This window comes from Aspergillus pseudonomiae (genome assembly GCF_009193645.1).
Source record: "Aspergillus pseudonomiae strain CBS 119388 unplaced genomic scaffold BDV37scaffold_1, whole genome shotgun sequence".
Taxonomy (NCBI): Eukaryota; Fungi; Ascomycota; class Eurotiomycetes; order Eurotiales; family Aspergillaceae; genus Aspergillus; species Aspergillus pseudonomiae.
This window is the reverse complement of record NW_022475993.1, coordinates 1-22,524: the sequence shown is the minus strand read 5'-3', so window position 1 is coordinate 22,524 and position 22,524 is coordinate 1. Positions and strand designations below refer to the sequence as shown.

The window sequence follows — 22,524 nt, the reverse complement described above, 5'->3', positions numbered from 1 at the left end:
GGTCAACGAGGTCATGGTGCCGGTAGTAGTTGACGAGTACAGTCAACGATATGCAGTACTCGAATACATAATCCAAATTTGAGACTTCACCGGTCATATGCGTAATGTGTATACTAGTAGCACTACCCGTAGTACGGAGTACCTCGTCCATACATAGATCTCCCTTACAGGGTAAAGGACAACCTTGGGGAATGGACGCTGTGTTGAATGACCACCAAAAACTGTCCCCCTACATACGGCGGGGAGCAAACAAGCAAACAGGAGGGACGCTCGGTCCGCACATTGTTCCGTTCCGACCAGCCTCCGGCCCGTCCAGTCCAAATTTGGTCAATCAGTCAGATTGCGACTTACTACAATCATTACTCGCTCGCCATTCACCTGCGACGTCGTTGGGGATGCGCTTCATTACCTACTGATGGCGAATTGAACCATGCCATCTGCATTTGCCACCTGGGCTAGCCTTTACTTGTCATACGCGCCGGCTATCCAACCTTCGGGCTTATCTCGTGCTCTCTTGACCTCCGTCTTGACTCGATTTTCCCCATGGCTGCAGCGGATCAGCCTTCGGGCTTGATGGATATTGCGAGGTAAGCAATACCATTGGGGGTCGTCCTCTGCCATTGTGATTCTTGGTGGCTCATTGTGTTTCCGGTGAATTAGTTCTCTCACGCAGGATGAAATTCCATTCAAGCTGCGATGCGCTATCTGCAACAAACTGGCTCTGAACGCGTTCCGGCTGCCTTGCTGCGATCAGGCTATCTGCGAGAACTGTACGCGCTGCAATTTCTTTTGCTATTCGTCATTTCCCCAACATCGTGACTCGATCTAATACTCCCTTTTTTTTAGGCCAAGCGTCACTACCAGAGACTTGTCCTGTCTGCGCACATACGCCTCTCTCCTCCGATTTATGCAAACCAAATAAAGCTCTCAGGACGACTTTAAAGGCTTTCCTTCGTACCGAGGAAAAGAAGCGTGAGAAAGAGCGCCAGTCGGCAACTCCTGCGACTACCAATGATGCGACCCCTGTGCAGAGAATTTCGGCCCACCAAGAAACTCCCGCAGTTTCCGAAATCCCGGAAACTAAGCAGGAAGAAGTTTTACCAGATGTAGTACCTACTGTCGAAGCTCCATCAGAAGAGCTTCCAGCTAGTGGAAACCCACCGGAGGCTATCACCGAGCAAACTGATGGGAATCATGAAGCTCCCCTGGAATCCCAACCCCCGGCCGAGGTAATTCGCATCCCTCACAATTGCGACAAAGGAGCGCAACTGACTCTATTGCCTCGACAGGACGAACAGACCGAAGCTGTCCCCACGGATGGAACGGAAAACCCGGAAGTGACGCAGCAGAACGGTTCCGGAGAAGGAGAAGATGTAGACGATGCCAAATTGGCTCAGGAATCCGAACAGGATATGGCCCAGGGCCCGGGATCGGGGCAAATGCTTCCCAATGGGATGCCATTCGGCATGGCTCCGGGGATGTTCCCCATGGGTTGGAATAACAATAACGGGGACTTCAATCCGATGTCTCAGTTCATGGGCAACGGAATGTTCAATCCTATGGGTATGTGTCCCGCCTCGTTCATAGCTTCTACAGCAGGGAGTTGCTAACAGATTGGTTATAGGAATGGCCGGCATGATGGACCCGATGGTCGCGAGTCAGGGTATGTTTGGAGGTTACGGGATGAACATGAATGGCATGAATACGGGGATGAATTTCGACGCGGGTCAAGGGATGTATGGGGGATGGGACGGCTCACAAAACAATATGTGGAATGGAGGCCAAGATAAATTCAATCCAAATGCTTTCGCAAATGGTATGGGTCCACAGTATGGGGCCCCCTCTGGATTTGGCGGATATAATATGTCTCAACCCAACGGAGTTCATCCTCAAATGCAGCAACAACAATTCCCTAACCAAGATTTCCAAACCGGCTATTATGGTCCCGGGTATGGCCGGGGCAATTTCCGGGGCCGTGGTCGCGGATTTTACCCTGGTGGTCGTGGCCGCGGCGGCTTCACGGGGCCTATGCAAGCTAATTACCCTCCTAATGCTAACTACCCAGCGTTTAATTCCCCTAACTTCAATCAAGACATGTCATCCCAGTCGCAGGAAGGCGTATCTGCAGAGACCCCGTCAGGAGAACCCAACGCCGCGGAAGCGACAAATGCTAATGACGAGAATACTTTAAGCGGTGATTTGGATGGCACTAAAGACCCATCTTTGAATGAGAATGCTGCTGACGTGGGCGACAATGGTGAAGCCAGTTCTGCAAATGGCCCCACCATGGACGAGACAACTGGTCCCGAGGACTCGGAGCTGCGTGGTATACCAACTATTGACAGTCTTGACCAGGCCAATGCCGCCCAAGGAATGCATAATGGACCCATGATGCCGATGGGGCCAGGCTTTGGCCGAGGTTATATGCGTGGTCCATTTCCCGGAGGCCGTGGAGGGCCTTTTACTGGGCCACCCTTCATGCCCGGATCCGGCATGCCTGCACCGAGAGGGCCTGGTGTCGAAGGCGCACCAGCTGCTCCCCGGGCAATGCGGGAAGGTCTTCCAAATACTAGTGTTCTCCGGCAGCGGAATTTCCAAGGAGCAGGACGAGGCCCGGTCTCATCGGTGAGACCTTCGGACGCTTCCCAGAGGTAAGTCGCACAATCCGTCACCGACGGTCTGTCGGCCTAGTCTAACCTTGTATCCAGCACAACCCCAGCACCTCTGGAAGACCACCACCCACGGTCGACTTCGAGGTCGAAGTCGCGAGCTCGGTCGGCATCGAGATCGAAAAGCCGGTCTCGTTCCCGTGCGCGGTCCCAGTCCACCAGTCGTCGTCATAATCGCCCACGCTCCGCAAGTATCGAAAACGGCGCAGAAGACTCCGAGCGCAGACGTGAGCGGCCAAGAAGGCCCCGTCGTGAAGACAAATACGACGAACAGTCTCAAGTGGAAGATGACCACCGCACCCGTTCACCTTCTGTTGATTCCCGCCGGTCCTTACATCGGCGGGATAGAGAGAGAGACAGGAGAAGCGGCCGTCGATCGCATCGCTCACACCGCCACCGCAGCCAGAGTCCCAGTCGCAATGGGGACTCTCGCGATGCCGATCGTGTCTCATTAATTACGGAAGAAAAAGAACCCGGCTCTCGAAACAGGACACCCATCGTGAGCGAGCCTCAGGAGAGCTCCAGCCGGACCTACCGATCCGGTAAAGACCGACCCAGTCGTCGAGATGAGGAACGGGAGAGAGATCGAGACTCTCGACGTCGGGACCGTGAAAGAGATCGCGATCGTTACCGGGAAAGGGAAAGAGACAGGGAAAGAGATAGAGACAGAGCCCGCGATCGCCATCGTGACCGTGACCGTGACCGTGACAGAAAACGGCCTCGTCGCGACCGAACTGAATCTCCTGTTGACAGTGACTACTCATCGCGACACCATTCTCGTCGTATAAAACGAAGCCGTGAAGACGAGATCCGTGATAAAGATCGCACAAGAGACAAACCCTCTTCATCATCAGCCAAGACCTCTGAACCGGAAAAAGACCCTCATACATTAGAGCGTGAAGCTCGCAACCGTGAACGTTTGTTGAAGGAGCAGCAACGGCGCGAAGCCATGCATGCAGACCGCGATGCTGGTAAACCCAGCCGTCGGCGCGACAGTCGTCAGGAGCGGCCGGCAGCTGGCGGTCGACGCCTCACTTACAAGTATGAAGACGACGAGAGCGATGCCGCTCGCGCGGCACGAGTAGAAAAAGAACGAGAAGCCAGCCGGTGGGCATAAAATCCCTTTATTTCTTCCTCATACTCCCCACCTACCTTTCGAGCCATATGACTTTCACTTTTCCCTCCCCATATCTTCCCCTTTCTTACAACAAAAGAGCATATAGAGCGTTCCAGGTATATTTCGTGGGTTTGGAGTGTTGTTCTTGCATGAAGGAGAGCGTGCATACTTAGTTCATGGATGTTGCTGTTATTTTGTTGACTTTCCGGTGGAGTTGACGAGTATCTACGCTGTCGTTCTTTGTAGATATACCTCCTGGGGATTTCTGATGGGATGAAATAGTGCCACTTACGGCAATTTATGAATCTAGATATCTTGCGTCAGGGCTTGTTGAGACAAATGAATCCAATATGTAATTGAGTAGATTGTCGCTGTGTCGACCTACGTATATATTTCCGTCGGCATACAACCATCAACCCGCGTAATGTGTGTGTGGCGCTGCACTCGGTTCTAAATACTATTTATCAGCCCTCTATTCATTTCATTTTCTTACCCTGTTCGGAATGTGAAGGAAAATCTCTAATGTCTACACGCGATTCAGCTAATGACGTCGTCCAGGAAAACATATATATTTATCATAACCGATTAACCACACATATCGTCAACTTCTATCATTTCCGCTCAAGAAAACCAGGTAGAACAAGAAACAAAGAAGCACAAAAATGGTATTTGCATTGACATTGCAATCATGCCGTCAATCATAATAGAAGGCATATAGCACGACATCGATGGCTATGGACAAAACGAGAGACGGTCTTTTGCAGAGGAATCATTCAGGAAGAATACAATTATTATAGATACAAAGAGAGAGATGGGCTGATTAACTCAGCCTGGCCTCAAGAGCCACGATCTTCTCGTTCAAGCTTTGTATCTGCTTCTCTTGGTTGGTCTCGAGGGACTCGATCGTCTTGGTCAGACTCTCGATCTGCTGCTTTTGTTCGTGGACTTCGTTCAGTAGAGGCCCGACCATATGTGTGAGCTTTTGGATTTCTCCATGGAGGGCGCTAGCAGCCGTATTGGTGACCTCGGGAATATTGAATCCAGAAGATGTATCAACCGGGGTGCTGACATTACTCTGGGCCTGTTATTATGGTTAGTTTGTGGTATGGCTTTTGGTTCAACCTTGAATGGTGCTTACTGGAACAGGGGTTGACGGTTTGGAAGGTGTCTGTGACTTGCTCTCTTCCCTTTGGTGCCATGGGCTGGTCTTGATTGGCGAGACAGCCTCTACAGGACGAGCTTCCCGCTCGACGGGCTTGGGTGCCTCGTCAAAGCTAGACTCCTCAGCCGTAGGCTCCGCCTCTTCCTCATCGGCAAACTTGTTCACCATGGCAGCCATGGAAGCCCCCTGCTCCTTCATGGACGGAGCAGGCTTATGTACCGGAGTCGGTTCGGGCTCCGGTGCCTTCTTCACCGGGGTCGGCTCTGCGGGCTTCGGCGCAGGTTCTGCTTGAGCTGCAGGAGCACCCAAGGTCTCCGTAGGCTTGTCTTGCACACCAGTAACCTCCTTGAGGCCCTCTCCTTCATACAGACTAGCCATGGAAATCTTCGGTGGGATGGCTTCCTTGCCGGCGAACCATTCGGATGGGCTCATGGCGGGTGTCAGGCCGATTGTAGGTGGATAGATATCATCCTGGAAGGACTCGGCACGGCGAGGAACGATGAAAGAGATCGGCTCAATGTAGGTATCGCCGACAGTCTTGAAGGCACGGGTTATCTCGTTCTCGTGCATGTTAACACCGCGCTTCGGCATGAAAGCAATACCACGCTGAGGATCGGCTGACTTGTATTCAGCGAGATATTCGAACTTGTCATTCTCCAATTCAAAATAACGAATGTTACCGTCACTAGATGGCGTTAGATCACTTTCAGATGTACCACAAGTCTGACTTACCCTCTGCCAGCCAAGTACAAGCACTGGGTACCATCGTCCCAGAAGGGCATGCAGACGCCAGAGATTGAGTCAAGAACCTTGAATCCGTTGATGGGCTCCGCAGGAGCGCGCATATCCCACAATGCGAGTTGGCGGTCGCTCATCCTGGAGAAACCGGTGGTCGCGATCCGGTCACGTTCTCCCAGCCATACGACACGGCTGTTCTTCGCACCCGAGTGCCCCTGGACCTCATGCGCGGGACGTTCCTGACGTGCATCCCAGATCCGGAGCTTCTTATCACGAGAGGTGGTGACCAGGAGGGAGCCATTGGCGCTCCAGGACTGCGAATAAACCATATCGCCCACGTTCAACGTGAGCTTGGCAGCACCGGCCTCAATATCCCAAATCTTGACAGTGAAGTCGCCGGAAGACGTAGCCAAGACATTTTCCGCCGCAGGGTTGAAGAGCACATGTCCGATTTTTCTGTAATGTTGTTAACCGTTTACTCCGTCCAAAGTATGAGTACGACAGGGTAGGCGCAGTGGTGAGGGACTGACTTGGGGTGACCGCTCAGCTTTCCGACAGGCGCGATATCCTTAACATCATCGGGGTCGACATCGGGGCGGAGGGTGAAGTTTTCAGGTACGCGCCACAGGAGAGCCTAAATAAAATTATTTAGTATGAGATTGGAACGCTCGGATAAGTCTCGCATTATACCTTGCCGTCATCGGAACCGGATGCAATCAGGTCATCGTTAAAAGGGTTCCTAGGTATGTTGGCTTTCTGGACGTGTGACTTGGATTGAAGAGGAAGTGACCGCTGCTCACCAGTCGGTATCCAAGACTGCTGCAGTGTGACCACGGAACAGAGGGATTCTCTCAGGCAGTTTGCCCCGCTCTTCCAGGGGAATAACAGCAAATGCACCACCTCCACCGGCTGCCCAGTTTACAGACAGGTATTTGGGGTTGACCTTGACTAGCCATTAGTTTATCTCGCGCGGACGGCTCAGGGGTGTCGGCGTGGAACGGAGGTAGGCGAACCTTGACGAGATTGCTGTCCCAGGCATTTGCGGACACGCGGAGGTTATCATAACATTGCTCCTACAGGCATTGTCAATAGGGCAACGGTATTGCGATGCCGAGAAATTGGCTGGGTACCTTTCTTGTGTTCCGCCCGAAGACGTGTCCTAAAATGATACCTGTCAGATTGCGGGCAACATCAAAAAGAGGGGAGGGTATGTGGTGGCAGCTCACGGTATTTAGAGGAACGGACGAAACGACCAGACATCACGCTGTCACAGATTGAGACTCGACAAAAACCGTGATCACGACAAAGGAAAAAAGCAAAACCGAACGGGAGGAGAGGAGCAATTGAAGGGCAACAACTATGAAACAGGGAAGCTGTCGGTCTGGGAAAGTCGACGCCGTCCACTCTTAGTCTGAAAGAAGGTCTTCGGTGGGACGACCCGCACGCGGGAGATGGATTCACTGGTGACGGTTGCAGGCAATGAATTATGGGGGCCCACGCAGTTTGATGATCAACTTTAGATTCAGTAACCGTTCAATTGTTGAGAACGAAGAGAAAAAAAAATATCGATCCTAACCCGGACAGATATCTCGTGACAGTGGTATACAGTCGGTATGATACCATGGTAACGCCGGTTGCTTCTGGCAAAACACCATTGTACAGAATTACTCAAGACGAGGGTAAGGTATCAAATGGATACGATACGCCTAGCCTTTTCTGGGACTAGCGTCTCCCCGCCAGAAAGTGGCTGAGTCAGCACCGCCCCGATGCCCAATTTGCTCAGTTTGTTTACCGCCTTGCGTTACTCCAGAAACCGGCGCTTGGATGGTAAACGACAAGCCCAAACTTCCAAACCAAACTCAACGTCCATCACTAGGTAAAGATTCCCTGGCGACTGACGACCCTCGCGCTACTCACTTACCATGCGGGACCCCTCCTCACTGCAATTTGTCGACAATTCATGGTGATTCGCTCTTCCCCGCTTTGACTCTTCGTCTGTTTGTATAGCTTGCAGTGTGTTTTTCTCTCCATTCTAGACGGTGGCTCCGAAAGCTCCTGCCTTCATCTCTCCGCTCTATCTGAGTATCCTCTTACCGGCACCAGCAATTGTTTATTTTTCGTACATGATGGATAATGAGAACGTGGTAATGATGCTCGATATGACAAACTTCAGTGCCCAGCCTCACTGACGCACTTCCAGACGCAATCACGAGCCCCTGCCCGCACACGCATACCCGCCGCTGGGCTCAAAGAAATGAGCTCGGCTAATACTAATTCGCGGTCAGGCATCCTGCCGCCTGGCTCAATCGCTAAAACATCGTCGCGTACGTGAGATAACAAGTAGGCTTAGCAGGACTGTAGCGCTCACAGAGACAGAACCGACTCGTCCGAGGAGTACTACACAAGGCGCCGAGACCACCAGAACTAGAGCAATGTCCACGACATTGTCAGGAAAACCTCATAGTCGTGCGAATCCCCATGCAGCGACCACCGTGACTAGATCCGCCTCCACCGCTTCGCGAACTACCAAAGCGTCCCACGCCACTGGATCTAGCATGCGACCCCACTCTGCATTATCACGCCCTCAGACTTCGCTCGCCGGCGCCCGGAGGCCCAACGGTCATACAATTGCCCGCCCAGCAACTTCGTTGGATACCCATAATGAGGAAGATTCAAGTATCTTGGGGAAGAGAAAGGGTAGGCGACAATTTTACTTTGATTCCTCTGATTTTGCTATTTTCGCGGCCCCGTCATTATCAGCAAGCGTGTATGAACGTGTCCCACAGGATCGGTCGGGAGGTCAGTCGTATTCTTCTAAAGAGTATGAAGAATTCTCACGCCCTGACCGTCGTGATGCTTTGGATCCGTCAATCATGGGCCCTCTCCGCGCCAGGATGCTGGACCCAAAGACTTTCCCAACCCATAGGCCATTCGTTCCCCTTGCCTTGAATACCCCTACTACGCCCACTGCATCATGCAAGCCCCCTTCACCGTCTAAAAATTCCTCAAAGAGGAAGGCTCCCCCTGTGCCCCAGTTCCTGACCAAAGATTCCATGATCACCACTTTTAACTGCTCTACAGGCACCGGATGGGACCAGGAAACACGCGAGAAGACGATGGAGGAGTTCTTCAACGCCTTTGTCTCCCGAGTAAGTCAGGCTGGCCAAGAGAGTTTCGGGCTCAAAGAAACCGTGGAGCTGTATAAATCAAGAGGTAATCGTCCAAGATCTACCAATAGGGTGGAAAGGTGCTCACACAGTTCAATCTGCAGTGAACGAGCTCGAACAGTCGCGAAAAGATCTCACCGAGGCAAACCTGGCCTTACGCGTCGAACTTGAATCAATGAAGGCTCGCATAGGAACAGCGGAAGGCGCTTTACAGGAGGCCCAGAAGGAACATGAACTCGCGATGGATGAGTTCAGTTCTCAGCAACGACTCGAAGTTGAGACTCTGAGAGCTGATAGCAAGAAGAAAATACAGACCATAACTGCGCAGCATGAAGACCAGCTCTCCGAGTTGAGACGGCGATTCGAGCGTGAAATGGACGACGAAAAGGCTTCGCGGCTCCGGGAAATCAATCAACTCACGTCTCAGACAGCCCTAGATACACAACGCTCCCAGATTGAGCTGGACAGGAAAGATCGGGAAATCGCCTCGCTCCAGAACGATGTGCAAGCCCTGCGACAAGAGATTGAGCAGGAGCGCAAGAGCACCCAGGGTCTCCGGCAGAACCTGGACACAGCCAGCAGCAACAGCGTGACTCTAGAGTCGTCGATTCGCGCGCTCAAGGCTCGAATTGAATTCCTGGAGTCCGGTCGCGAGGAGCAATCTCAAGCGTTTGAGCGGTTGAATCAGCAAATGATGGATGCCCTAGCCGAGACCAACGCCACTAAGGACAAGTTGCGGAAGGAGGAGACCCTCCGAAGGAAATTACACAATCAAGTTCAGGAGCTCAAGGGCAACATCCGGGTCTTCTGCCGTGTCCGACCCTCGTTAGAGACGGAGCCGCAGACGGGCGTGGCTCAGATTCAATACCCTGATGCATCGGAGGAATGCAAGGAGATTAATGTTGTGGGACTGGAAGAGAAGAGCAGCCTCGGTGCCATTACCAAGAAAAACAACAACTTTGCCTTTGACCGGGTATTCGGGCCATCTACCCAGAATGCGGAGGTATTCGATGAGATCAGCCAGCTTGTCCAAAGTGCGCTTGATGGGTACAACGTGTGCATTTTCTGCTATGGACAGACCGGGAGCGGTAAGACCCACACCATGTCTTCTTTGGATGGCATGATTCCACGGGCTGTACACCAAATCTACGAGACTGCTACTAGTCTCAAAGAAAAGGGTTGGAGGTATACTATGGAAGGGAACTTCGTAGAGGTGTACAATGAAAATCTGAACGATCTGTTGGGCAAGGCGGAGGAATTGGACAAGAAGAAGCACGAAATCCGGCACGACATGCAACGAGGCAAGACAACCATTACAGATGTTACCACTGTGCGCCTGGATTCGCCCGAGATGGTCGAAAGTATCCTCAAACGTGCTGCAGCCAATCGTTCGGTCGCTGCTACCAAGGCCAACGAGAGATCATCGCGGTCTCACTCCGTCTTCATCCTGAAGCTCATCGGCGAGAATGCCATCACCGGTGAGCGCAGCGAGGGAACGCTCAACCTGGTGGACTTGGCCGGTAGTGAGCGACTGAGCCACAGCGGTGCAACCGGCGAGCGGCTGCGGGAGACGCAGAATATAAACCGCAGTCTGAGCTGTTTAGGAGATGTGATTGCCGCATTAGGACAGGGCAAGGATGGCGGACACATCCCCTATCGCAACAGCAAAGTAAGTCCCCCTGACTGTTTCATCTGTAGTCAAGGTACTAACAAGTTATAGCTTACCTACCTCCTCCAGTTCTCCTTGGGAGGAAATTCGAAGACGCTCATGTTTGTCATGGTCAGTCCGCTGCAGGCACACCTGGCCGAGACCTTGACCAGCCTCAAGTTCGCCACGAAGGTGCACAACACCCACATTGGGACAGCCAAGCGACAGGCGCGCGTTCGTGATTGTTAATGATACCTTGGATGGTGATTGGCGTTAGATATCCCTGCCTTTAAGCCGGTGTTTGGAGTTCATCGTTGAAGATACACCCCTTTTCTACTTCTTTTAGGAATAATGTTTTCATGTACGGACTTGTTTAGCTCTCTTAATCTCAGACTTTGTTCTACCATGACTTCGTCTCAGTGTACACATATCCAAATCACATAGACAAGAATAAATAGGGCGGACATCCCGTAATGGCCGTTTCCTTTGCGCAATCTACGGTGGATGAAATCATATCTTTTATGTAGATGTGGCAGATCTGAGCTTGCTGTTGAGGGCTATCGTGCCATTTGAGAAAATCATGTCTAGTTCGACTTAGGTCAGTCAAGATATGTGAAGTGCTATCTATTTATCTGCAGCTAATAGGCCCGTCGATGGCCAAATTCAACTAGATGAGCGACCACCATCATTACAAACTACCAAAGTACCGATCGGCCTTCTCTCTCAGATCACGGGTCTTCTCCTCAATACTATCCTTCTGAAGGATTCCCTCTTCACAGATGAAGGCATCCACCATGTCCAGAGGAACCCATTCGAAGTAGGTATTCGCCACTGTGACAGACGAATTCTCCTGGTCCGACTTGCTGCCTCTCATCCCATTCTCTAGCACCTGCACACCCTTGACACCGTCGCTGCGCCAAGCACTTGACACCTCAAATGGATCATTGCCCTCGGCGAGTCCGTCGTCAATTACTCCGGCCGTTCCATTAATCTTCTCTACGTTGCTGAGCACGACAACCCGCACGCCTGGAGTGACATACTTCGCGCTGAGCACCAAAGGCAGGGATCCGGTTTTGTTGCTGACACCCTTGGTGGCGGAAATGCGGTCTGCACCGAGCAGGATGATATCGACGTCTCTGGCGGCCAGTGCAGCTGATGCATCGGTGTACATCGTGATATGCAGGTGTTTGTCGGGGGACTTCGACTGGGATTTGAACGCCGACAGGATCGACGAGGCCAGGCTGGCACCCTCGAAAAGCGGCCTCGACTCGAGGACCCGCAGTTCAAGTGTTTGAATCCCGAGCGCGTCGTATGCTTCCAAGATACTGTCCCGGATAGTCGAACTGGAGGATATGGTGAGCATGGTCAGCCGATCCTTTTGTGTGCCATTGGACGAAAAGTGGCACTGAAGGTAGGAGATGAAGGAATTTTTGACCTGCTGTGCAGTATCAGTGCGATTCCTCAGGTGGAAATCGATCAGAGCCAGGATCCGATCCCACTTCTGCTCGGCACCGGTCTTCTGCTCCATGATCTCTTCTATCTCCGCTAGAACAGATAGAACGGCGTTCTGCGTGGCTGCACCCATGCTTTCTCGTCCGTTCTTGACAAGATGCCATGCTGCCATTCGAACCATATCCCACCATTCCGCATCGAGGTGATTTTGCGTGTACACGATGAAGTCACGGAACACCGTGAGCGCTATCGCCGTCAATTCATGCGCGCCACTCTCATGGTCCGCTCGCAGTCGTTCCAGACCAGCCGCAAGAGCCTTTCCCGCTCGCTCGTTGGTTGTGCCCTCGAACCAGACCCGTCTTAAACTGTCTTGTAGACGTGGAACAGTGTTCAGGCTTTCGTCTCCGAGTACCGCGCGAGGATCGTACCACTGCCACCCTTCATGTTCCCAGTCAGTCCGAATAGCCTCTCCCCCCCGTCCCCCTTCTGCGGGGTCTTTGAGACGAAACGCGAACGGATGAATGGTCCATTCTCGGCCGATGGAGGGGTCGCTGAAGGTGAATGGCTTGCCGGTGCGCCAGAAGCTGAGATCCGATGGAGTGAGAGAGGTCTCTTCGCACAATTCACGCCATGCCGCCGCGAGAGGATCAGGATCAGTCGGATCGATGCTACCGGAGATAGGCGCAAGGTGATGGCTATAGGGAGGAGTTATGTTACTAACGGGGTACCAGGAACGGTTGGTTTGGAAGTCGCATCATACCGGTACGTTCTCACTTTCTCGCTCCGCTTGAACAACGCTACGGACGGCTTGGTAGACTGCCCTGGAGGGAAGCGAAAGATGAAAGAAGAGACGACGGCTCTCTTCGTCATGCTTTGGGATTGTTGGGTTCCCTGGGAGTCCTGTCCTTGTGTTGCCATTTCGGTGAGTGTCATGGTTGAGTGTGGAATAGATCTACCCCGCAGTAGATAATAAATCAATCGCAGACCTAAAGGTCATAGGGCGCATTTCATTTGAGGATGCCTGTGGATGGCATTGTAGCGGTGAGAGGATAGTAGATACATCAAGGCAATACGGCACAAGCTATAAATATGGAAGGAATGGTGAAGAGGAGGGTGGTATGATAGATACATACAATGTGATATGTTATGAGAGAAGAATGAAAACTGGTCAGTGCGCATTGTGATCATGATCACATCACACCTTTTTCATAACCCTAAGTCGGACGGATTCTCCAGCCATGGATTTTGCAAGAGACTTGAGTACACCCGTCGATATAAATAAACGAGGATACCAGACGATTACACGACTTTCCTCTATAACGAAAGAAATGAGCCACATAACACACCATGACGTCAACCCTCCGGCGAACTCTATACAACTCGAGATATCGCCCGCGACTGAACTGATCTCTCTGTCAATTCAACAGGTCAAACCTCTATTGTAGCTCCATATACTTCGTCTAATCACCCCCAAGAACCATGCCGACTTACCCTGGATCGTGTTACTGCCGGGATATCCAGTACGAACTGTCCCTCTCTTCACCCGATGATGCACGAACTTCCCTGTGTCACTGTAAAAGCTGCAAAGTACGCAAACACGGCAATAGGTGTTCTCTCTATCTTTTAATGGTGAATGTTACTAATGCTGGAATAGAAAGCTTTCGGAACAAATTACGGTCTAACTGCGAAGATCCCCAAAGACGCTCTCCGACTCACTAAAGGCGCCCCAAAGGAACATGTGGCCGACAATGGGTCTGGGTCGCTGATTCATCGCGAGTTTTGCTCGAATTGTGGCAGTTTTATCTGTGAATATGGGGTAGGGATACATGACACTATGCCGGCAGGATTCGATGCTGATGCTCGTAGGATACCGTCAAAGATCAGTTCCGCTACCTGTGCGTTGGGTCCTTGGATGATCCCGAGGCGCTGCCACCAAAGGGCGAGTTCTTCTGCAGCTCTAGGGTTAACTGGATGCCAGAGATTCCCGGTAAGTTTTCCGTATCACTCTGATGCGTATAGTTGCTGATAAGCTCAGACGTGTTTCACAAACAGAAGATTAAGGAGTGAGAAGGTTGCGGTCTAGACATAGGTCGTTATATACACATGTGGTGCCGTTTATGGTGTAAATAGGAAGGTTGATAGAAGCAAGCTATGATGATACCTCGGAGATGCTATGTACCACCATATCAGGCTGGATCAGCTTGTCCCGGATTGTAAGCGCATTCAAATAGTCGTTACTATCCACCCGACGATACCCATCTTCTATCGTTTTTTCTATCCCCGCGCTGACGTGACGCTTCGCCACACGGTCCCGTGCTTCTTGCAGATCTGTGTCAACGAATACACGGTAGTCAACCAGTCGTGCAATATCGCGCCACTCAGGCTCATCCAGGAGGAGGTAGTTGCCTTCAATGATGAGGATCGAAGCATCGCCCGATATCATGATACCGTCCTCCACTGGATCTTTGGTTTCGTGATGGAAGGCAGGCGCATAGATCGTTTCGTCAGAGAATGTATCTGTCCACTGCCGTAATTGGTGAACGAAGGCAACGAATCGGGCAGCATCAAAGGTCCACGGCGCTCCACGCCGGATATATGCCTCTTCTCGATTCGGGAGCTGGTCCAGTGTCGCCCGCGACAGGTGGAAGCCATCCATCGAGACCAGCTCAGTCTGGATAGGGGTTTGCCCTGAATTCAAACGCTGTGCAATGGCAGTTGCTGTTGTTGTTTTGCCAGAGCCGGGCACGCCGGCGATGGCGACGAGATATCGCTTCTTACCATGGGTTTTGGCCCGGTGGCGAATGATGTCCGCGATACGCGTGTACTCCTCTTCCATCTGTGTGTAACATTAGACGCGCGATTTACTTTCAAATAAGGTTATAGAAGAATGTATGTTGCGTCAGCGCGTAACTGCGTGGCGACTCACTATGAATAGTCGATGTCCTCAGCGATCGCGCAGACACGATAACCCCAACGAACCGACAATTGAATTGTTCGTCAAGAGGGTAATCCAAACTCTGTACGGCACGAGCTCAAATAGAAAATACCCCATCTTTGAAGTATGTCTGGGGGTGTGGAGAGACCGGCTCACAGTGCTCCGACAGCAATAACTTCAGTTTTACGGAGCTCTGTCCACCGTCACCCGAGCTTACTCAACGAGACCTTCTCTGCAGTTTAGAGCATCAGGTAACAAAGGTCTCGTGTTGAGATCATATGTAGGCGCTTGGCGTCTAGCCGAGGTTCTTTATCTCTGAGTAGTCTTCAACGTGGAAGGACCCCAGTATTGTCTGGGCCCGTCAATTATCCAGAAGGCGAAGAAAACTTATTGATGACAACCGTGAGATGTCAGGGATCATGTGAAGATTATATTTTTTTTGCAAGGATTTCTTGCTGGGGTACATCCACTCTCCCTCCGTGGAATGCATCACCGGGAATTATATCTTTTAAACTAATCTGCGTGACGAGAAAAGTGACGCCTATCTTATCACGGCGGTTAAGGAAAATGTATATTAATTTAATGTCGAAGCTTCCCCCACGATCATCCGCTAGTGTCAATCTCCCGTGAGCGCAATACTGTTTCTGTATGTGTGGAGCGCCGCTTTTTTGAACGTCTAGTCGCGCGCAAGGGAGGTAGGGGCGCCACATAGAAGCATAATACTTGCTCATCCAGGCAATGTGCGCATCGCGGTCGCTGAAGATCGCAGGCAACTCCCCGCGATTCACACGCCTTACATGGAAACGTTGAACGCTCTGTGTCCTCGCTTGCTTCTTCGCGCTGTTCGGCGTCCGGGCTTAGCTCTGACGGCCAAGAAGCATTCTTGTCTTTTTGACAGCTCGGCAGCTCCGCAAGGGCGGGACAGGCTTCTGCGGGACTGATAATCCAGGATGACCATAACCATTGCGAAAAGCGTCGGACGAAACATTGTTTGCTACAGTCATTGCTTCGAATGAAGGTGCACGACGTGGGGCTTTCCACCCTGTTGGCCATGACGGTTGATTTCATCGGACTGGTTTCGGAAGAGGGTAATGTGGAACAGGAACCGACTATATTGTCTCGATTAGGCGGGAATGTAACTTCAACCACCAAAAAATGGAATGTGCCCCTTGGCAGAATACCCACCGGTCAGGGGTTCTTTTCTTTTCCTTCTCTTTGCCTCACCTTCTCGTTCAAGCAAAGATGACCGGGTGCACTAAACCGTGTATAGATAGAGATGTCGAAATAGGCCAAGTTATCATAGAGAGATGCGTCGGATGGTATTGAAGACTGTCAGATACTATCTCCAATAGTATATAAGGAGAGGAAGAAAAGTGACAGTGCGGAGAGACGAGGGACAAAGACAAACGACGTGGAGGAAAGAACAAAAGAGAGGGAGAATGCCGACGAGGGAGTTTAAGGGAATCAACGTATATCCATGACCCTTGGCAAGAATGACAAGTCACGGTGCAAGCCACGGTCTGGGCCTGTGATCATTCATCGTGTGGTTGCTGCCAGCGCATTGATCAAGCAATCAATAATAGTCAAATAGTCAAATGGATCAATAGATTTGTATTTCAGATGGGCAAAGATCAACATTACGTCAACCACCTGACCGTGTATGAGCCTCGTATTGAGGTACTTGTACGATACATCGTTGGAGGGGTAATTTATGTAGGGATAGATCTCGTATGTAGGGACACCTTCAAAGATGGTTGGTAAGATACCAGAAGGGCTGTGGTATGAAAAGAACCAGTTTGACCGGGTAAAAGTTCCGAGACCTCCAGTCCAATCGATCCCGACAGGGACTAGTCTGACTTCCCTTTGCCATTTCAGGTTTCGAGAATCCACCTCAAGCGATCTGATTTTTATCAGCCGTTAGATTTTTTTTTTTTACTCGCTTCTCCAACTGATGGGGCTGATATTGATGGAGGCTAAGTAGAATCAGGTGAACCCAAGGAGACCGTGACGTAATGATTTGGTCTGGCTTGCTACATGTTGTTGGAGGCTAGGACTCTCACTGGTGTTGTTATTCACCCCCTGTCCTTTCCTTTTCTTCCCTTATTATCGTTTTTGTTATATTTGGATTCCTTGAGAAACAGCCCGCTATCGGACCTTGTCGGACACGCATCCCTGTCTGGTGCCCCTTGATTTGTGCATTATTCCCGCAGTTGGACGCTTGCTGCAGGTCCAAGCGGCCACGCCACATTGACAGGGCTCTGTTCTGACCACCCTATAAGATAACTTCTTAATCTTCATCTTCGACTTGGACGATCACTTCTCACCCCACGTCCTTCTCAAGTAACACGAATTAGTAAATCTTTGAACAAAGTACTGAACGGTAATTGGCCGCCATCAAGGCTAAGAGGAGAAGCACGGGCATACCTCCCTTCCCCGGCGGATAAGCTTTCCCCGTAATTGAATCTCAGTCAGTAGGTGTGCCTATCAATAGAATTGCCCTTTTCCTTTGTGTTCAACAAGTTTGTCATACTGTGTCCTGGCCGAGAAACCTGGAAGTATCACGGCAACTACTGAGTAACATTGACTTTTTCATGCGGATCACACCGGCTGAGCGAAGCAGACTCCAATTGTAATATCGCGAAAGGGCAGCACAATGTTCCAGAACGCGGCTGTACCCGATCCATGCTCCTTGGCCCTACGGAGTACACAATTACTTATTTGAAGTGTGGAACACTTACCCCAAAGCCCGAAAGTCCGAGACTGCGACAATCCTCTCGGGACTCGGAAGAGCGCGTCTCGGATCGTGTAACAGTATTGTGACACTTGACATCAAAGTGAGTACAGAAAAGTTGAACTAAAAAGGACTTGAAAAAAACAATATTTGTCCAACTCATTGACTTGCAGTTGGTATTCTTTACTAATTAGTTGAATTTTTGTGTCACGGAGTCCGGCAACTCCTTCAGGCTTCCCCGCATGCGCCATTCGGGTACTAGTACAGAGTATATACTAACTAGTATCCTATCAAACTTTCATCACTGAAAGACAATTCATGAATCCCGTTCCAGTAATTTATACGTCACACAGATGCGAGTCATGTACACAGTAATCACATCACGTGGGTCATGAATCGACTGAGGCACTAACACCCTGTCACATTGCAACAGCAAGGACGGAGTATGGCTATCACTCTTCCAGTGAATGCACTACATCTGGAGCTTCTTCTGAGGTGTCTCTGATCATATCATATGGCCTGGAATCGAAATGAACACTTACTAGATCAGTATGTAATGATCAGAAGCCTCAAGAATAGAAACTACTTACACCTTGAATGTCGGCTCTGTAGTCTGCTGATGGACCGCGTGCGACCCTTCCAAAGCTTGCGGTTCGTCGTCATGTATCTCCTCGGCGTCTCGAGCTCCCTCGGAAGCACGGCGACTTCTCAGCGCACTATTGGAGTCGACATCGTTAACTTTGTCTATTCCTGTTCCTCAATGTGTCACGAACTTACGCTTGATAGCTACGCATGGCATGTATCCTCTGTTCAATAGAGGATGCAATTTCGTTGTCGTCATGTGAATAAATGTGGGACATTGTGGGTATCTGATTTATTTGCTTGCATTATACACTAGAACACAAATATCCAAGACTTTACAACGGGAGTGTATGACTTTATTATACTGCCTCCGGGTTACCTGGTACATCAGATAGCCGGTCTCATGACCACGACAACGTTCCAGGACGATTTCAATGCTGTACTACGGACGACAGAAAATATCTCTACCCTCACATGGTCATTGGAGCGGATCTCCATCGAAATTACTTCATTGCTGGCTCATAGTGGTATGACGCCCATATTTTGAGTATCGGGACGACGTCGAACCGGAACTTCAACCATGGTTCATCGAGCATTTTGCCTGTCGTGGGCTGACCTCATCCATATTGGATGCACCTATCACAGCAACGTTCACATATCGATGGCTGGCTCACGCTAAGATTGAGGAGTTTGCAACATCACCTAACTATGTTCTTAGATTCAGGTTGCTTTGATGCGAGGGCTTATTAATAATCAAGTCAGTGTGGCCGAGTGGTTAAGGCGATAGACTAGAAATCTATTGGGTTCGCCCGCACAGGTTCAAATCCTGTCGCTGACGTATCTTTTTAGCTTTTTTGTTCATTCATTCGTTCTAAGGGCATAACCAACGTACTCTGGAGCAGATCCAGTTCCCTTTGCATTGAGCACTTTGTTTATGCGGGATTTTTATTGTAATTGCACCCTTTGGCTGGAGTCTTGCCTGCTGATAGTAACAGGTCGAAAGTCTACCAGAAAGAAGCTGGCCATCACCAACTTGAGATTACGCGATACTGTATATGAGTATTACAGCGGCTCCCTCCGTGCAACAATACCATAATCGCGCATTCAAAGGCAACGCATCAGGCTTCATGCTTAAAACAACCATGGCCTGATTTGGTCTTCAACCCAGCGATGTAACCGGCCCTATCTGGGATCCAAGCACCGTACTCATCACTAATATAACAGCGAGAACAGGAAAGAGGAGTACCTTCTGAACTGCACTGGGAGATAACTGGTGTTGAGCTCGACGGACGGGCCAAGGTCTGCAAGGACTGAGGGAGATTAACAATGTAGGAATATTTGAGGTTGAGGACGGCGGAGGCGACAACACAAATTGGCAATGCAATCGAAGATATTGTTTAACAAGAAAGGATATGGATTTACATGAACAGAGACGAACTGCTTTCTCAGACACTGCTCCGGTCTAGAAGGTGGAACTCAGCCATCACTTTCAACAGAACCTGGACTAGTACACAAGGAGGGCGTTGTCTGTTGAGGATGTAACGTAACTGCGGGTCTCACTGAACACAACAGTGACTTGAAGTCTGCACTACTCCATACTCTGTAGTATCGTTAACGGGAAACTAGTGACTACCATAGCCACCATCAAAAAAAAAAGTCAAAAAGAAACGTCAGCGACAGGATTTGAACCTGTGCGGGCGAACCCAATAGATTTCTAGTCTATCGCCTTAACCACTCGGCCACACTGACTTGATTGATGATTTACTTGAATTTATTTTGTTACAGAGGGGAAATCATACAGAGAGTCAAGTATGAAATTAAACCATAGATTCTGGACATGTCTTGAAGTTTTACGTCGGCTGTCTTTACACTTGTCTTTGCACTGGGGCAGGGAAAAAGAATCTTGAAATTGCTAAAGGTAAATTACCTAAGATCCTTTAAATAACTTATGTCTTGCTTGGGTACACCTCTGTATTAATCAGAGCCTAACATAGAAGTCACCTCGGCGTATCTGATTTAGGCTATATCTAGAGCATTACCCAGGCGGCAGCTATGAGCATGGCCATAACTGAGACATGCGGGCTGGCGCTAAGCATGAATGCTGAGTTCTTAGAGCTGTTCTCCTCTTCGTCGGGGTTCTCTTCTGTCACGACTTTCAAACATGTCATCTGGGAAGAGGCTCTATCCACCAGGCTGCTATTGCCCTTACCAACAAACACAGTCAACACCGGTGTGATTTTCCAGGCCTCTTGGTACATCGAAGCCACGGTATAGTTTCCCTGTATCATAGTATCCTATATCAGCCTATACTTCCAGGAAATATACTTGACACTAGGGAAGACGGGTCAAATTAAATATATATATCACGTACCATAGCAGTGATCTCCGTGATCAAGGACAAACCATCAGACTTGGGCTCAATAGGCCAACAATCCGTCGAGTTTTTCACAGTCGAAAGATCTCCAAGCGAGGTAACGGTAAAGTTCCCCAAACCCTTACCCTTCCCACCGAGATCCCCACATCCCTCAAATGTATTCTTCTTGAGCTCGCGCTCCAACGCCGCGCACACATTCCCACTCGAAGTGGCATTAGTAACGCTGCGCGCCCGTTCCGTAAGCGTATCGATGCACCTCTGCTCAATGATGTCTGGACAAGTACCACGTGCCGCTTGGACATCGGTGATATTTCCGTCCTTGCCTGTTTTTATGGGGCCGTCGAATTGTTTCTCAGGGGGGTCGTTGAAGGTCACGACACAGCCATTTAAGTCTTTGACGTCGAGCTCTGACGGCGTTCCAAGGTAATATGCTGAGTTAAATGGCCTCGTTCCCTCCTCGCCGTGTGAAATGTTGACCCCCTTGATAAGAGATAGGCCTTCGAGTGTTGAAGGGACGTCGGGGATGCGAGCTAGACCGATACCTAGGAATGTCTTGTCGCCGACTGTGCAACGATCATAGGAGCGTTCCTTGGGACATGACACTTCATCACAGCCTACAAGGCTTTCGGAGAGTTTGGTATCCGCAGCATGGCCATCGGTAAGAAGTAATGAAAGGAGAAGGACAACGTTGGCTGGTTTTATGCGGACCATTGTGTTGTTGCGTTATTATCAAATTGTGCTAACTGCAAGGGAAGGCTCGAGAGAAAGAAGTCTGGCATTGAGGGCATTCTACATTCGCCAGAGTCAGTATATATAGCTATTTTATGTAAGGTACGGAGGCTTATGTTCATTGAAATGACATCAGCCCTAATTGGCAACAGCGGAGAGCCTTGGCGTAAGGATGGCGGAGCACCAAATCGGATACAGCCGCAGGGTCAGATGGCTGAACAGGTATAGATCAGCAGCACTTAGGGCTAGGCCGACATCATACGGGGTACCTGATGTCTGTTGGCTTACATTTTCGGGGCAAGTACTGCGAGTGGATACTGACATGTAGACGATGTCACGAATTAAATACATACTTGGCCCCTTCGTGAGGATCTGTCAGGTGGCTCTGCTTTCTCCTTCAGCCACTTCCTCGATCTTGCCCCGGACTATGGGAGAATCAACAAGTCGTATTGGCCTGATTGGGCACTTTCGTGAGTGAGGAACTAGAGTTCGCCTCGGGAAATGCCCGGATTGTCTGGTTTTCTAGGTAGATCGGAAGTTTCGGCATAATGCTTGCTATTATTCATGGCTTTCTCTATAGTCCGCTTAGCTGAGACGACTGATCACCTCATATGAACGTGAGTTTTCAAGCTATATAGCTAAGGAAACACCTTACCTTGGCTAGCATAGGATTTCAGCAAGGCTTAGCCGTAAGACAGCATGTAGTTGATGTACAGCACAAACCTTTGTGCACAAATTTATGATAATCCGAGACTAGCCGATCATTTGGGGGCCGGGCAATATTTGACGAGATTTCGAAATGCCAAGCTATGTATCTCGATCTTTGCGGACTACATACTTCTGTGGGGTCCAAATGCTCTGGAGAGTTTGCAACAGACTCGCTTGGAGTGACATGGCGTCGAAGGGTTCAAGACATACGTCATTAGCACTATGGCCCTTCATGGATTGCGCCCAAATGAATGGGAAAAGGCTATATACAGATGTAACCTTACTACTGACTCACAGAAGAAGACTCTCTGCAGTTTTAAGCGCACATAGAGTGATAGGAGTTACTGCTCTACGCTGTATTTAGAGTCTCTCAACTTACAATAGCGATCAAGTGTTCGCAATTGGAGCAAGAAGTCTTGAGTGATGAGAGAATCAAGCCCTCGAGTGCACAACACTTCTACTTTTCTTCTAGTCGAACGTCAATCATGTCTTAGCTAAAGAACTAACTGCTA

The 22,524-nt window shown here is 50.1% G+C and overlaps 7 protein-coding genes and 2 non-coding genes across 9 annotated transcripts; 3 read left to right on the top strand and 6 right to left on the bottom strand.

Moving 5' to 3' along the window:
• The first annotated feature begins 314 nt into the window (after window positions 1–314).
• Window positions 315–4,091, top strand: BDV37DRAFT_235025 (uncharacterized protein). Its single transcript, XM_032080422.1, has 5 exons — window positions 315–587; window positions 661–770; window positions 847–1,563; window positions 1,625–2,651; window positions 2,709–4,091. Exons 1-5 carry the CDS (start codon window positions 544–546, stop codon window positions 3,784–3,786), a joined length of 2,976 nt encoding a protein of 991 aa, XP_031947067.1. The 5' UTR covers window positions 315–543; the 3' UTR covers window positions 3,787–4,091.
• A 252-nt stretch (window positions 4,092–4,343) lies between these two features.
• On the bottom strand, window positions 4,344–7,238 carry BDV37DRAFT_235020 (coronin). Its single transcript, XM_032080421.1, has 9 exons — window positions 6,913–7,238; window positions 6,817–6,845; window positions 6,700–6,759; window positions 6,487–6,629; window positions 6,377–6,425; window positions 6,217–6,320; window positions 5,681–6,142; window positions 4,925–5,633; window positions 4,344–4,867 (listed from the first exon to the last, which is right to left on the bottom strand). The coding sequence occupies exons 1-9, from the start codon at window positions 6,944–6,946 to the stop codon at window positions 4,607–4,609; spliced, it is 1,851 nt and encodes a 616-aa protein (XP_031947066.1). The 5' UTR covers window positions 6,947–7,238; the 3' UTR covers window positions 4,344–4,606.
• A 1,119-nt stretch (window positions 7,239–8,357) lies between these two features.
• On the top strand, window positions 8,358–10,890 carry BDV37DRAFT_235018 (putative kinesin family protein (KlpA)). Its single transcript, XM_032080420.1, has 3 exons — window positions 8,358–8,383; window positions 8,768–10,522; window positions 10,574–10,890. The coding sequence occupies exons 2-3, from the start codon at window positions 9,029–9,031 to the stop codon at window positions 10,748–10,750; spliced, it is 1,671 nt and encodes a 556-aa protein (XP_031947065.1). The 5' UTR covers window positions 8,358–8,383; window positions 8,768–9,028; the 3' UTR covers window positions 10,751–10,890.
• A 299-nt stretch (window positions 10,891–11,189) lies between these two features.
• On the bottom strand, window positions 11,190–12,886 carry BDV37DRAFT_277401 (translation initiation factor eIF-2B subunit family protein; the record flags this gene model as incomplete). The annotated part of the gene is made up of 2 exons (XM_032085761.1): window positions 11,190–12,648; window positions 12,714–12,886. 2 exons carry the CDS (start codon window positions 12,884–12,886, stop codon window positions 11,190–11,192), a joined length of 1,632 nt encoding a protein of 543 aa, XP_031947064.1.
• A 1,098-nt stretch (window positions 12,887–13,984) lies between these two features.
• On the bottom strand, window positions 13,985–14,789 carry BDV37DRAFT_267438 (phosphoribulokinase/uridine kinase family protein; the record flags this gene model as incomplete). The annotated part of the gene is made up of 2 exons (XM_032084030.1): window positions 13,985–14,032; window positions 14,133–14,789. 2 exons carry the CDS (start codon window positions 14,787–14,789, stop codon window positions 13,985–13,987), a joined length of 705 nt encoding a protein of 234 aa, XP_031947063.1.
• A 3,059-nt stretch (window positions 14,790–17,848) lies between these two features.
• Window positions 17,849–18,649, bottom strand: BDV37DRAFT_235007 (uncharacterized protein). Its single transcript, XM_032080419.1, has 3 exons — window positions 18,397–18,649; window positions 18,210–18,335; window positions 17,849–18,156 (listed from the first exon to the last, which is right to left on the bottom strand). Exons 1-3 carry the CDS (start codon window positions 18,477–18,479, stop codon window positions 18,072–18,074), a joined length of 294 nt encoding a protein of 97 aa, XP_031947062.1. The 5' UTR covers window positions 18,480–18,649; the 3' UTR covers window positions 17,849–18,071.
• Window positions 18,650–18,958: 309 nt separating this feature from the next.
• Window positions 18,959–19,039, top strand: BDV37DRAFT_t11. Its single transcript has one exon. It is a non-coding gene; the product is annotated as a tRNA-Ser (tRNA).
• Window positions 19,040–19,869: 830 nt separating this feature from the next.
• BDV37DRAFT_t1 lies at window positions 19,870–19,950 on the bottom strand. The gene has a single exon. It is a non-coding gene; the product is annotated as a tRNA-Ser (tRNA).
• A 197-nt stretch (window positions 19,951–20,147) lies between these two features.
• Window positions 20,148–21,286, bottom strand: BDV37DRAFT_277397 (uncharacterized protein; the record flags this gene model as incomplete). The annotated part of the gene is made up of 3 exons (XM_032085760.1): window positions 20,148–20,186; window positions 20,241–20,480; window positions 20,573–21,286. The coding sequence occupies 3 exons, from the start codon at window positions 21,284–21,286 to the stop codon at window positions 20,148–20,150; spliced, it is 993 nt and encodes a 330-aa protein (XP_031947061.1).
• Between the last annotated feature and the right edge of the window lie 1,238 nt (window positions 21,287–22,524).

Bases quoted from the DNA above. Each gene is read 5' to 3' on its own strand.
- BDV37DRAFT_235018 (XM_032080420.1), top strand. From the start codon at position 9,029: ATGAAGGCTCGCATAGGAACAGCGGAAGGCGCTTTACAGGAGGCCCAG. The intron at 10,523-10,573 runs GTAAGTCCCCCT...AACAAGTTATAG, and splicing joins TCCCCTATCGCAACAGCAAA to CTTACCTACCTCCTCCAGTT.
- BDV37DRAFT_235020 (XM_032080421.1), bottom strand. From the start codon at position 6,946: ATGTCTGGTCGTTTCGTCCGTTCCTCTAAATACC. The intron at 6,321-6,376 runs GTATAATGCGAG...AATTTTATTTAG, and splicing joins CCGGTTCCGATGACGGCAAG to GCTCTCCTGTGGCGCGTACC. The intron at 4,868-4,924 runs GTAAGCACCATT...CCATAATAACAG, and splicing joins AACCGTCAACCCCTGTTCCA to GCCCAGAGTAATGTCAGCAC.
- BDV37DRAFT_235007 (XM_032080419.1), bottom strand. From the start codon at position 18,479: ATGTCCCACATTTATTCACATGACGACAACGAAATTGCATCCTCTATT. The intron at 18,336-18,396 runs GTAAGTTCGTGA...CGACTCCAATAG, and splicing joins GCCATGCGTAGCTATCAAGC to TGCGCTGAGAAGTCGCCGTG. The intron at 18,157-18,209 runs GTAAGTAGTTTC...TGATCTAGTAAG, and splicing joins ACAGAGCCGACATTCAAGGT to TGTTCATTTCGATTCCAGGC.
- BDV37DRAFT_235025 (XM_032080422.1), top strand. From the start codon at position 544: ATGGCTGCAGCGGATCAGCCTTCGGGCTTGATGGATATTGCGAG. The intron at 771-846 runs GTACGCGCTGCA...CCTTTTTTTTAG, and splicing joins TCAGGCTATCTGCGAGAACT to GCCAAGCGTCACTACCAGAG. The intron at 2,652-2,708 runs GTAAGTCGCACA...CCTTGTATCCAG, and splicing joins CCTTCGGACGCTTCCCAGAG to CACAACCCCAGCACCTCTGG.